This window comes from Neoarthrinium moseri (genome assembly GCF_022829205.1).
Source record: "Neoarthrinium moseri strain CBS 164.80 chromosome Unknown scaffold12_Wmoseri_CBS_16480, whole genome shotgun sequence".
Taxonomy (NCBI): domain Eukaryota; kingdom Fungi; phylum Ascomycota; class Sordariomycetes; order Amphisphaeriales; family Apiosporaceae; genus Neoarthrinium; species Neoarthrinium moseri.
Window position 1 is genome coordinate 481624 of NW_026055126.1, and position 13167 is coordinate 494790.

The window sequence follows — 13167 nt, forward strand, 5'->3', positions numbered from 1 at the left end:
CAAAGTCCATAAACAACCCCCACTAAACCCGGCTGGTCCGCCATTGGGAACCGCTGTAGAAGCCTGCGCCGAAAACCTGATGTTCTTTTTGACTTTTTTTTCGCACGAGAGAAATGCATTTATTGTGCAACAACAGTTGGCTGGACCGGCTTGGTCGGCTTGTGCCATGTGGGCTTGCCCGTCGGGTGGTGGTGGTGACCACCTCCAGTTCCTGTACCGTGGGACCCAGTACCGTGAGGTCCTGTTCCATGTGGGCCGGTGCCATGAGGGTGGTGAGGACGAGTCCTAGTATGGGTCTTGAACGTGTGCGGCTCCTTCTCCTTGACGTGAGTCGGTCGAGGGCCGTGGCCTGTGAATGTTCCCGGGTGGTGGGGGTGGTAACCACCGGTGCCAGTAGGGTGGTGGTGACCGCCAGTGCCGGTTGGGTGGTGATGACCACCGGTACCGGTAGGGTGGTGGTGACCACCGGTGCCGGGGGGGTGCCAAGGGCCCGTGTGGTGGCCGCCATTGGGATGTGTTTGGATCGAGACCGGCGGGGGGTGAGGCTTCTCCTGCTCGCCTCGGCCCACGGGCATGTTGTACGGCAGGTCGGCGACGGCGACGCTGGCGAGGAGAAGGCTGACGAAAGCTGTGGTGAAAGTCTTCATTGTTGTTTATACTTGTTTTCGCGTAACTTCTGGATGAAAATGAAATCTAGTGTCTTTTGTGGCAACCAAGGCTGCTTGCTGTTTTTATTGTTGTTGTTGTTGTTGTTGTTGTGTTGTTAGATGGATGATATGATGACTTTGGAGCTGCGGATGAGGGGGCTTATTATACTAAATCTTCACTCGAGATTCAGGCACCCGGGGTAAGGTATGCAATCATGATCGGCCCACCGTAAAGAGGACACACTCAAGCAAAATGCCACGGGCGGGAGGGATCATTGAGGGTTGCGAATCCTTGGTCAGCCAAACTCGTCATAAGCCGGTATGGACCTCAAGCCGCGTCAAGGATGGGTGCGAGTATCCTTTCCTACTTATGAAGACGTGCTAATCCCGTTTACTCAGAAATCTAATCCGTCAGTAATCAACCGTGCATCGGTCCCGTTGATCTTCAGTGGTTGTAGTATTTGACAGATAGATATGTAAGACATATAAGTCTTATTGACGACATATCTGCCAAGCCTTCCCAAGGGTATGCCCCGCCAGTCGGGGTCCGGATCCGTGGGCTGTGGACCCTTAGGCAGATCAGTTTAAGTATAGAAGCCGACCCCTGTCGCTCGTCTGACCCCTAGAAAATCCGCCGAGGATCGCTGTGCAGATTCAATCGCCTCGCCAGTGGCAATTGGTTCAACCCAACGCCTTCTAGTCCCCAGCTGAGGTGTCTTTAACGTCAGCTAACATACGGGTCTTCGCAATCGCGAGATGTCCCGCCAGGGCTTTCAAGCTGATTCCTGGCGTGGTGCTCCGTACAGCACCACCAATTGACAATCGCCGTAGCCTTTTCAGACCCCTTTAACGTCCTTTGTCAGCGCCGAAAGATAAGCAGCGGATCAAGATTCTGTTTCATGTTGAGTGCCCTCCGCAGTCGGTTCATTTGCAATTCCGCGGTAACAATGGTGGGATGACTGTACCGGCTCGACTTACAACAGTGTCATGTCTTTCGAATGCAAGGCACCCGAAGCGACACGGATAGTAGGCGGCGATATACCATGCGTCAATTGGGTTCAGGCTTGGCTGTTTCAGCCTCGTGGCCGCAGGGAAACACATAAGCGAGCTGCGGGCGGGCAACGGATGGATTACACGCTATCCTGCTATACGATCCTACACCCTCCCAATCTCCACTTCCTACGGCACGCCTGTGGAGCCAGTCTAAGAAACAGCACAAGTTCGCCGCTTAATAACGATTATCACCGCTACGACCACGATACCATTACCAAACCCACAGACTATTGATATGGTGGTCTTTTGCCGAGATTCGCGAAATCCTTAGGAGTTATGCAGTGCTCCGCGGTCGGTAGTGATGTTGCCTAGCAAATCCGGTATATGAAGGCTGTTACCATGCTTAATATACGATGCATGTCCACTAACTGATCTTTATTGGGAAAAGGAAACCTTTTCGGACTATAGAATTTGTAACTTGGAAAAAAGCTAACAATAGTTCTGATTTGCATGGTGCATGGTAGATCAGAGGGCGATTTCGAGGCATCGGCACCGACATAATCATTTATTGACGAGGGGCGAGCTTGCTGTTGTGAACCATTAGGAATAGACTGAGTAAGCTTGGCAAAGATTTGCGGACGCCCCTGGTCATGGTTGCTGGCTGGTTCAAGTCTTTGCGGTCCAATCAGATCTCCTCGTGGGGGGGCAAGCACAGCCAAAAACCGTACTGAACTGTATGTGGCAGAACGCAGTGAGTGTCGCAGGAATTTTCCTTGCTAGGAAGTAATTGCTGCTCAAGAATAGTAGTTATGATGTCAGCAACTCAGCAAGTCCCAATCGCATTCGGCGAGACAGATCCTAAAAGCTTGTTCAGCTCCACAGCATTGGGATTGTGCATTTCTAGCAGGGTTGTTCATCCAACAGCGCATCGGCGATGGGAATCGTAGATCAGTGGGCCTACAGAATCCTTGGCTATCCTCCGCGCCCCCAAAGACATATGTGATGTTGTCGCAATCCTGAATAGATCGACTACGCTCTGTCTAAATTAGCTCTTTGGCTATATCTCGTGGGAAATGGTATCTCTGAGTTTTGGTAAACAATCTTTTGAGCACCTCTATAGCAGTTTGCACCTCGATCTCCTTGTTCCTCTGCCCGGCCATTACGTTACCGAACCCGGAGCGCCATCATAACAATCGTAACACTCAGGCAAGGCGCAGGGACTACAGCCACGAGCAAGATATCGCGATTGTTTTGCTCGGTCTGCAGCACGCCTGGTTCAACATTTCCTAGTACCAGAATACAGGCCAATGTAGGTAAATGCGCTGTTACCGTTCAAACCCAATCTAGTATTCATATACCAAATGGTTGCCAATAGGGTTAAATATTCATGTCAACACATTCTAGCACCCCATTTGGGGAATGGAGCATCAATAAGCACCGATTGGACTGCACTTGTACTAAGTCCTGGTGCTAAAGTTTCCTTAATAAGGGCCAAGTATAAGAGCGACCCACAAGTGGTAGACACTAGGCATATGTAGGGTAGCGGACCAAAGCTCAGAGCAGGTAGTTCCGAGCTTACAACTTATAGTGGTTTGAGTTTCAACCACTATAGTCGAGAAAGCTCCTGGCGCACCCGACGCCACAAATAACGTCACATTGGCCAACAGTTATGGGCTGCATGCACACCCGAATTTCATCAAGTCATACTCTCACCAGCCCTCGACATTCATCCAGAAGAGATGCGCGAATTAATCATTGCCTGTGTCTCTGTGTCAGAGGGGAAGCGTGAAGTCAGGTATAAGCAGAAGCCTAATATATGGTTCAATTCATAGAGAGACTGAATCTTGTCCCCTTTCAAGAACGAGGGACATGACGAGGATTATATAGCGGACACCGTACGGTGTCTCACCGGACCTCCTGTAAACCTAATGCACTGCCGTGACACTCTGCAAGATTTTGCCGTCTAGTTTCCTAAGGTTGGCATTTTATTTGCGCAGAAACCTCAGGATATTGTGATGGGTTCCCACCAAAGCTAGAATGGCTACACAATGTATTCTGCCTCCTTCTCAGACACACATTCTAGTTGTAGAGTAAGCTTTGAATGTATTTCTTTCTTTTGAAGTTTGCACAGTTTGTCAGATCTGCTGGTTTCTATTATGATCCGCATCATCATCTATTGGCATACTGTGGGCATCCCGATCTTATACATGTGAGGTTAACTTTGGCGGCAGTAGACCTCTCGGTACTCTGTTATGCAGCCAACAAACCCGTCCTGGTTTTCCTCTGAGGCTGTCGGGGTGGGCGTCATTCCGCGTTCACCCCAATGGATTATGGCGCCCGATCTGGCAATGTTGCCTTGGCTAGGGCGTGCCGCTGTGTAATCACGGGAAGCAACCATATATCTACACCGTCGTGGCGAGGACGGAGAGTCGGTGGATTGGAACCACCAGCGACGCCATTTCTGGGACATGGAGAGGCTACCTAGAGAATTCGAGGCTCATTGGCTTCTCCGAGACTTTCCAAGGACCTAGAGCATCTCCCGGGGCTGGTAGGCGCTGGCAATATGACGTTCGGCCATTTTTGCGTGACGCCTGCGGTAAGTTACCTCTGCAGCTCGCAGTGTCTAAATTCCCCTCCAACGAAACAGACATTCACTTCTCATGGGACACTCGAGATGGAAAGTGATAGTCTGGAAGAGAAAGGTGCAGTTGAAGATTGCAAGAATAAGGAGGCTTGATGCTTCGTAGCTCTAAAGAATCTCCATCCGAGTCTCCTAGGTCTTTGGTGAGCCGTGTGGATGAATAGCACATAAACCATGAGTATTAGACCAGACCGCGATGGCGGCGGTGTGAGAGTAGATATGCAAGGGGGCACGAGCACCCAGGCCATTTGAAGATTCTCATCATCGTCACATGTCTCTTGCATCTACCACCACAACCTCTAATGAGGCCGCTGACGTGTGTGTGGTCAATGGGCGTACGGCGGCAGCCAGAGGAGCCTCACGGCTGCAACATTTCGTCATTGCGCGAAGCAAATGCTCCGGGTGCAGTCAGTGGCTTCAATGGGCTGGATCACTGTGCACGTCCCGCGGGCTGGCGGCTCCCAAGCTCCCTGTCTAAGGAGGCAACGAGGGAGGCTGGATTGGGTCTCGTTAGTTGTCGCTCGGTGACGGAGACAGGTGTCATTGCCCACTGAAACCCGCTAGAGCGGTACCTGTGGCCCCTGTCACAGCTACCCCGCGAATGCCGGATTAGGCGCTGAGCTTGAGGCAATGACATCACGAGGCAGTCAACACCCATCATCGCGATCCCCACACCAAATCATTTATGAGGGAGCTCCTCCTCCTTCTTGTAGACATCATCATCGTCAGCTACTACGATACCATCAAAGAGCCCCATCAAATAGAAGCTACCTACCAGACGCCTCCATCCATCACTCCCCACCAACAGACCTCCATACCATAACACACCACACGATGTCGTTCCTCACAGAAGTCGTTGCCCGTCGTATGGCACTCACTTCCCGAGTCGCCGTCGTCCAGGCCCCGCGACAGTTCACCACCTCGACGCGCCTGCAAAAGTCCGTCACAGAAACTGCGAAGGACACATTGAAGACCGTCGACCGTAAGGTCTCGGATAAGCTGGTTGATGGCATCAACGCTGGCGGTACGTCTTTCAACCACCAAATCCGCGCCTCTCAGAGACCATCATTTGAGCCTGTCTTACTGATTCCATTCTAGCAAATGCCGCCCAGAAAGTCACTGGTTCCGAGGTTGCAGGCAAGGTCAAAGGCTCCGCTCAAGAGATTCGTGGCGAGGCCAAGGGCAAGGCCGCCGAGCTGAAGGGCGAGGCTAAGGGTGTCGCCAACGAGGCAGCCGGCAAGGCCAAGGGTGCCGCTGAGAAGCTCTAAAAAGGCGTCTTCTACTTTTATACTTTTAATAACCGGCTAGGTGGCGTAGCCGATTGTACTTTAGATGCACATTGCATGGTCCGGCGTACTACCTGAATGAATTCTTAAGACATTGCAAATCAGTCAACTGCAGAATCGATCAATGTGATTTCATCCCAAAATATGACGTGTACATATCGCGTGGTGTTCATCGACATTCAATCCAGTACTCACAGCCGTTCTCTATGTTCAGAGTTTGCAACACGGGAATACATATGAGTGCGGCCCTAGCCTCCTCAAATTTGATTCGAGTGTACAAGCGTGTAGCAACTCTCAAGGCCAACATGGCCAAGTATAAGTATCAGTGATTAACACCAGCATTCAGCCTCTGTACCACAGCACTTCGCGCCGTGCTTGGAAATGTCCTCGATAATCAGCCACCTAGACGAGGCAAACTTGAAGTAGGTCCGACATCACGAACCCCTACCATGGGATCGTCTGTGCTTTGACGTCAGACGTGCTTTCTGGTGGTGATATACTGTGGTTCTAAATCGTTCTGGGTGAGAAGTATGACAATTTCTCACCTCGTCTCAGGTGGTATCAGGACGGGATATCACAACTCATCTCGAATGACGGTGGCTTCGTCAACTTGAGAGATCTTGAAGCCACCAGGAAGTAATATTTGGAAAACCTGATCTGGATCGTACTTGGTCGCTACCTTCTTCATTTTGGCAACATTTTCGGACCCGTAACTCCGGAGAGGACTCTGACTTCCATGTGCGTAGTTAAGGAATAGGTACTCGATGTCAGCATCGAGAGACTTTGCATAGGCTTCCACCGCCCTAGTGCGCCAAGTTTCAGTAACAATTCTTCAATAGCATAAGATGCATGAATACGCCGCACTGCTTCCAGACCCTAGAGTAGAGGATCGCTGAAACTTTGGTGGCGAAGAGGAAGTCCACTTACCCAACCCAATCTTGTGCCTTTTTCATACCAAGCGGTGCAAATTCAGGATCCACGACCCCCATTGAGGCAAGGAAAAGAATAGCATTCTCTTCAAGCCTCTCGAGACCCAGCACATTGCCGCCTTTTCCCTCTGCTAGCCTGCTGGTTATGGCAGGCAGAGGCTGGAGCATCTGGAAAGCGCCAATCGAGTCAGTGAGAGACCCTAGTTGCTGATATATGATTCGAACAGTCTAGTAACTCACACATATGGTGGAGAAACCCTCCTCGCCTATGGTATCCTTCATCTCCTCGACCAGCGCCTCGTGAAGTTCAACAGCTTTTCGCATGACGCGCACATCATTCTTGAACGTCAAGGTAAACCATGATTTGCTGTGACTATTAGTCATATTCGCACAGGTCAATATCATAGTATACTAACTCTAACCCCCCCGGGTCTCCAAGTTCTTCTGTTATGCTTGTCCAGTTCGTGACTCGCAAAGTCGAAGAGATCTGGGGCTGGACTGCCAAGTACTCTTTGAAAGCTGGCGCTTTGATAACACCTTCATTGTTCTCATACGTGGCCATGATCAGGGTGTCCTTGACTGTCGGCAGGTATAGCCAAGCCACAATCGAAGAGCTTGCCGGGTCCTCTCCAATGTTTGCTGTGAAGGCCGACAGAACATTGATCATCTGCGGTCCTACAACCTTTGGATACATGACTATGCCTCCCCAGATAGCTGTAGATGGAAAAGTCTCAAGATCAAAGCGAGTGACAATACCAAAATTGGAGGAGCCCCCTTTGAGGGCAACAAAAAGGTCGGAGTGATTCTTCTTATCGGCAAGAACAACATCACCGTTGGCCAGTACGACCTCGAACCTGACGACGCTATCGCAGACCAGCCCCCTTTTCCCAGTGTAGTAGGAGATACCGCCGCCGAGGATGAATCCTCCGACACCAACCGACGAAGCACGTCCTCCGGCAACAGCGATGCCCTGACCCTCAAGGGTCCGGTAAACTTGACCCCACCTGGAGCCGGGCTGAATGGACGCAGTATCGTTCTCTGCGTGATACTTTGTGGCGTTCATGTTACCTACACGAGCTGAAGTCAGAAAAAAGTACGTAACAGAGCACGATCTCTAGGCGTCGACTACCCAGGTCAATAGTCACCCCATCATCTATGTTGTTAGCACCGGCATTGGGCATGTGACCGCCGCTGCGGACAGCGAACAAACATTTCTCGGCGACCAGGGCTTTCAAAGTCCGAGAAACCTCATCGGGACTTTCTGGCTGAACAAGACATTGGGGATGCAGAAAGTTGTTTCTGGAATAGTACGATGTCGTGCGCTTCTCGTAGGTTATGGTCTTTGGGTAGTGAAGCCGTAATTCTAGACCCGCACTCTTCAGAGAATCACACTGAGATGCTTATCAGCACCCGGCGAGTCACAACTTAAACTAAAAGACAGCGGCATACACACTGTGGGGGTGATACGCCTACGCAGCTTATTGTAGCTGCGAATAGGGGTATCACTGCGAGTACGGCGCTCTTGATTGAGGCGATGGCCATCGAGATATGTAGCGTTTTGATCCTCGGCGTGAAAAGAAGAGGGATCCGGAAATTGATCATCACATCTACCGATGCGTTACTCGTGTGGGGATCTCTTTTCCTATCGTATGCTTACGGAGCGGACGATGAGTGGATCATTAAAATGCCTCGGTACTGCGTCGCACCACTACAAGCCCTCCAAATTCCTGGGCATATGAGCGCGCGAATCCTTGCACAGATGAATCCTTGGGCTCTGACTTGTGTGCATTTCTTCTATATACTATTGCAATGAGAGTTAGTGGATTGGATCACAGCTTAAATTAGCGCCGCGAAAAGTTACCATAACCTTCGAAACCGCTAGCCCCGTGATAAGTGTATACGAAATCCTATTGGGCACTCAGTAGTCGGGCCGGCATGAATACTTTGGAGTAGTATTTTGCATGCCGACCTGCTGGTTTCACCACCTTGACACGCGCTGTTCAGCACTCGTAACAATCCCGTCAACAGAGCCCATCGGTCAATCTAAATCTTCCTGTGCTCCTTTTTCTGAATTGTATCAGAAATCGAAAATGGCTTGGGAAGGTGTCAAGTCCACGGTCAGCTGGCCATCGATCGCTGCGATGTTGCTCGTAGGACCCCTCACTATCGTTATTTATCGTCGTTATCTGTCACCCCTCCGCCATTATCCAGGTCCGTTCTGCGCATCTTTCTCTCGGCTCTGGCACATTCGTCATATATTGGCAGGGGATCAGAATACAACAATGATTCAGCTGCATGACCGACATGGTAGGTAGGCTGTAGCAGATTGTAGTGTCACCATTAACTGGCGCCCTAGGCCACTTCATTCGTATTGCTCACAATGAGCTGAGCGTTAGTCATCCAGATGCGGTCAAAAAGATTCTGCTGAGTCCTCTTCGCAAGGTAAGCGACTGAAATATTCTTTGCCATCTAGACATCAGACTGATTGGTGTTCAAGGCGGACTGGTATACAATCATCGCATTCCCGGACGGACGATACCAGAACCCAATGTCTACAACTGACCCCAAGAAGAAAATCGAACGGTCAAAGAATCTTGCACCAGGGTATAACATATCCAATCTGCTCCAGTCTGAAGCAGCAATCGACGATAACATTCACTTTTTCCGGAGCTGGCTGGACAAGTTCTCTGCAAATGGGCAACCTATCAACTTGGACCAGTATTTTGCCTATTTGACCAATGACAACGTTGGTGAGGTTGTCTTTTCCAAGTCCTTCGGCTTTCTTCGTGAAGGGAAGGATATTGGTAACACCATCAAAAACTCTCTAGGTCACAACGCCTATGTTGCCATCATGGGGTTCTATGGATGGCTCCATACCTTGCTTGTAGGCAATTCGTTTGTCACTTGGTTGGGAGTCATGCCCTATGGCCACATTATCGAGACCGCTATGAATTCTGTCAAAGACAGCCAGCGGAATGTAGACGCGCGGTTCGACCTGATGAGCCACTGGCTTAGGGCTTTGGACGAACACCCTGATCGCATGAGCGTCCGGGATGTCCATGCGGCCGTATTCAACAACATTGCGGCAGGTGCAGATACTGTGGCGTGCGGACTGCAGTCTTTCGTATACCACATGATCAGACATCCCACGGCGTGGCAGCGGGTGCGTGATGAGATCATTGGGGCTGGCCTACTGGATGAAAATACCATAGTATCATTCACGGATGCGCAGAAGCTTCCCTACTTGCAAGCCTGCATCACTGAGGCTCTGCGTGTATTTGGCCCAGTACCAATGGGTTTGCCACGGGTGGTTGGGCCAGAGGGGCTTTATATCGGCGGCAAAACATTGCCGGGTGGCACTATTGTCTCCGTTAATCCTCACGTCATCCACCAGTCGAAAGAGATATGGGGCCCCGACGCTCGTGAGTTCAACCCTGAGAGGTGGCTTTCGGAGGGCTCGGCAAAGATGCAGAAATACTGGATTCCTTTCGGTGCCGGCTATGCTTCGTGCCCCGGACAGAATATAGCTCGCATCGAGCTGTCGAAGATCACGGCAACTATTGTGCGGGACTATGATATTCATCTGGTGGACAAGGCCCAAGAGTGGAAGTATAAGGCGTACTTCACAGTCGTGCCACATAGCTGGCCGGTATACGTTAACCGTGCCAAATCGGGGCAATGAGCGCGCAGTCGAAATTATTGCCGAATGATGCATTGGTCATGTCTCTTTTATGCTACAACTATCTTACAAAGTGGGGATTTAATGACTACGCCGCCTCAGACCGGAAGGGGTATCGAAGGAGCATGCGTGGTCAGTCAGTCCAGTGCCAGAGCAAGGTCATCAATCCTTTCTGTGAAGATTGCATCTAGCATTATGTCCTCTCTTTCAGTGCTTGACCCTGGTCAAGAAATTGTGTCGGTTGTGGAAGTCGATATTGATAGGGGCTTCCAGGTGGTGACGGCATTGGCCCATTCTGGTAGCCACAGTTGGCGCACGCCTGCTGCCCGCTATGCTTGTGTCCATCGTGCCTTAATCGAGGTCAATACAAGAAAAGCATTCCAGAAACATCGCTTTGAGTCACCCACTCGTAAATCTTCTTAGCAATGAAATAGGCGCCAGTGCCGATGAGTACCGTCTTCAAGAATGCCATTCCGGGATGCCTGTAGTAGCCGAAGCGGTGTGGGAATGGATGTAATGGGTAATGATGGGGGTAAGGAAAAGGACGACGCATATCGCTGATTTCGTACTTTGAGAAGTTGGTAGTTTTCCTAGAACGAAGAGAAGTGATTTAACCCCTAGAGTCCTTATATGTGCCACATCCGACGTTGGCAAAACATTGTCATCCCCGACTCTCCGAGATGCTTCGCTGCCGAAGCTCGGGTTCGGACTTGGGCTAGGCGAGCGGTTCCAATTAGGAGGCCCTAGTATAAGACAACAGCCACTCACAGAGGGCCTTTTTCTCTAGCGTCCAGTCACACAATTAGTTGTTTGTAAACTGGGCCCCAAGTTTGCGTGGCCCGCGTGGCATGTCGGCGCAAGTTTCCTAGAGTCGGGTAATCACCAGCTCCGGCTGACATGGGAAACGGCATCAGCCACAATAAGCACTAATTTAGCGGCCGCCGGAGGGGATGTAGCACGTGCTATCTATCAATCCGCTTTTCAGACTCATAGTTACATCACTACTGAATAATAAAACAGTGATAGTGGAGCATGGCCTCGAAGATATAAAGGTCCTCTTTTCTTATTCTGCTCCAGGCAGCCTTCTCTTCGACACTTTGCAACTGCGTGCTGTGACGATCTGGTCCGGTCCTTCTTGAAACCACCGCTAGCTGAGAGAGCACTTGACGATGAAATCAAATGGCGAGTTCGGTTGAGACGTCAAGTGCTACTTGATACGACAGTGCCTCCTTGACTTGGTACCGCAAATCCCCCCATCTCATTCGTTTGCCTCGCTTTGAGTGCGTGCTTGCATGCTAAGCAATGCATGGCCGACGGTAAGAGCCACGGCAGAAAATATACTGTTATCATGCAAGAGATGATTTGACATCCAGACGGGAAGGTCAAGTGCATGTTATCTCCGAGTCAACTTCCACACGACTACGAAACTAGTTCATTATAGTATTTCTTCTAGTGGTGATGATTAGCACTGTACATGCAGATAATTTCTTTCTCGTATTAATCTTGTACGGGATAAGCACCCGCTGACTTCCATAGTATGATATTACAGAGGTGTCATGCCGTTGACCTGGAGATGCGCCCAGAGCTTTTCCTCCTCCTTGATGATGTTGTTATCGTCACCCAGAGTGCCAACTCCCTCGGGCAGCAACCTCTCGTACGGCACAAGACGCACGTTCAACCGAGGCTCAGCTCTGGTGCCCATCATCATAACTTCGACGATCTGCCCATCTCCATACTCGGCATCCTGGGCGATCTTGAGCATGGTCTCGGCGCACTGCTTTGGAGTCATGGTGAAGTCCGTAGGTCGCACCTTAGGCGCGGCCCACTCCTGCAGGAACAGAGGAGTGTAGCACGGGCCGGGGCAGACGGCCGACACACGGATGCCCAGGCGCTGACGCATCTGGGCAAACGACTTTGTGGCGCTGAGCAGCGCTGCTTTGCTTGCATAATACAGTGGAGTGCCAACCGTCTCACAGTAACCACCCATTGAGGCTACAAGGAGGAGGTTTCCCTGGATTTTGTTGTCGATCCAGTACTTGAAAGCCAATTGTGCAAGGCGCAAGGGGCCGGTTGTGTTGACAGCAAACGTGTACCACTGGCCAACGGCAGCTTGAGGATCATCTTTGGCGATATCCGATGTGCCGGCAGGGATCCAGAAGTTGGAGGATGGTGGCTCCCAGATGCCGGCACCGGGGCACACCAGCTCGTACCGACCGAACTGCTTCAAAGTAAACTCCAGCAGCTCAGAGAGTTGGGCCCAGTTGCTCTGGTCCGTTTTCTTGAAGACGACAGACGGCGATCCTTCTTTCTGGGGGGGATGGGGGTATTTGGCCAGTGTAGCCTCGGCTTCAGGTCGTAGATTGATATCCGCCACGACTACGGAGCAGCCAGCGTCGAGAAGTACTTCCACAAAGGCATGGTTGATACCTACGTATCATCAGATCGCGACATCCGTCAAGGAGAGGTGGATACGACTTACCACTGCCACCACCTGTAACAATGGCAACCTTGCCCTTCACGTCCCAAGCAGACATTGCGAATACAGTCGTGAAAGAATCGACAAAGCTTGGCAGGATTCGGAGAGTTACGATGCAACCAGGGAATCAAGTAATCCGTGCGACGTAGTAAACGAAGGAAGTCATCTGGGGAGATCAAGCGAACCAATGTTTTTTCCTGGATGCATTGTTGGCATAATATGATGCTCAGAGCAACCCCGCTTAAGCTGGGGTTCTGCAGAGACTCTAACTACTTTGGCTAGTATAACGGCGATGCAGGACCCAGGACAGGGCTGGACTCCTCAGCATGCCAATAAGAAGTGGGCTATAGTGGAACTGCGGAGCTATAAACCGACAAATGGGTAGCCAACACTGTTGGCCAAGATGCTGCAACCTAGTAACGTCGAAAACCTTGCGCAAAATGGAATAGGCCGTTATCAGATCGGCAGCAAAGTGACACGGGACCCTATGCGGTTCCCTTCTTCATTCTGCGGTAG

At 50.8% G+C, this 13167-nt stretch overlaps 5 protein-coding genes across 5 annotated transcripts; 2 read left to right on the forward strand and 3 right to left on the reverse strand.

The window, feature by feature from the left end:
- Nucleotides 1–119: 119 nt before the first annotated feature.
- Nucleotides 120–647, reverse strand: JN550_004520 (uncharacterized protein; the record flags this gene model as incomplete). Its single annotated transcript, XM_049316045.1, has 1 exon — nt 120–647. The coding sequence occupies one exon, from the start codon at nt 645–647 to the stop codon at nt 120–122; it is 528 nt and encodes a 175-aa protein (XP_049173592.1).
- A 4468-nt stretch (nt 648–5115) lies between these two features.
- Nucleotides 5116–5549, forward strand: JN550_004521 (uncharacterized protein; the record flags this gene model as incomplete). Its single annotated transcript, XM_049316046.1, has 2 exons — nt 5116–5305; nt 5380–5549. 2 exons carry the CDS (start codon nt 5116–5118, stop codon nt 5547–5549), a joined length of 360 nt encoding a protein of 119 aa, XP_049173593.1.
- Nucleotides 5550–6141: 592 nt separating this feature from the next.
- On the reverse strand, nt 6142–7559 carry JN550_004522 (uncharacterized protein; the record flags this gene model as incomplete). Its single annotated transcript, XM_049316047.1, has 4 exons — nt 6142–6370; nt 6495–6664; nt 6737–6863; nt 6913–7559. The coding sequence occupies 4 exons, from the start codon at nt 7557–7559 to the stop codon at nt 6142–6144; spliced, it is 1173 nt and encodes a 390-aa protein (XP_049173594.1).
- A 1219-nt stretch (nt 7560–8778) lies between these two features.
- JN550_004523 (uncharacterized protein) lies at nt 8779–10178 on the forward strand (the record flags this gene model as incomplete). The annotated part of the gene is made up of 3 exons (XM_049316048.1): nt 8779–8803; nt 8853–8938; nt 8994–10178. The coding sequence occupies 3 exons, from the start codon at nt 8779–8781 to the stop codon at nt 10176–10178; spliced, it is 1296 nt and encodes a 431-aa protein (XP_049173595.1).
- Nucleotides 10179–11718: 1540 nt separating this feature from the next.
- On the reverse strand, nt 11719–12709 carry JN550_004524 (uncharacterized protein; the record flags this gene model as incomplete). The annotated part of the gene is made up of 2 exons (XM_049316049.1): nt 11719–12602; nt 12655–12709. The coding sequence occupies 2 exons, from the start codon at nt 12707–12709 to the stop codon at nt 11719–11721; spliced, it is 939 nt and encodes a 312-aa protein (XP_049173596.1).
- Between the last annotated feature and the right edge of the window lie 458 nt (nt 12710–13167).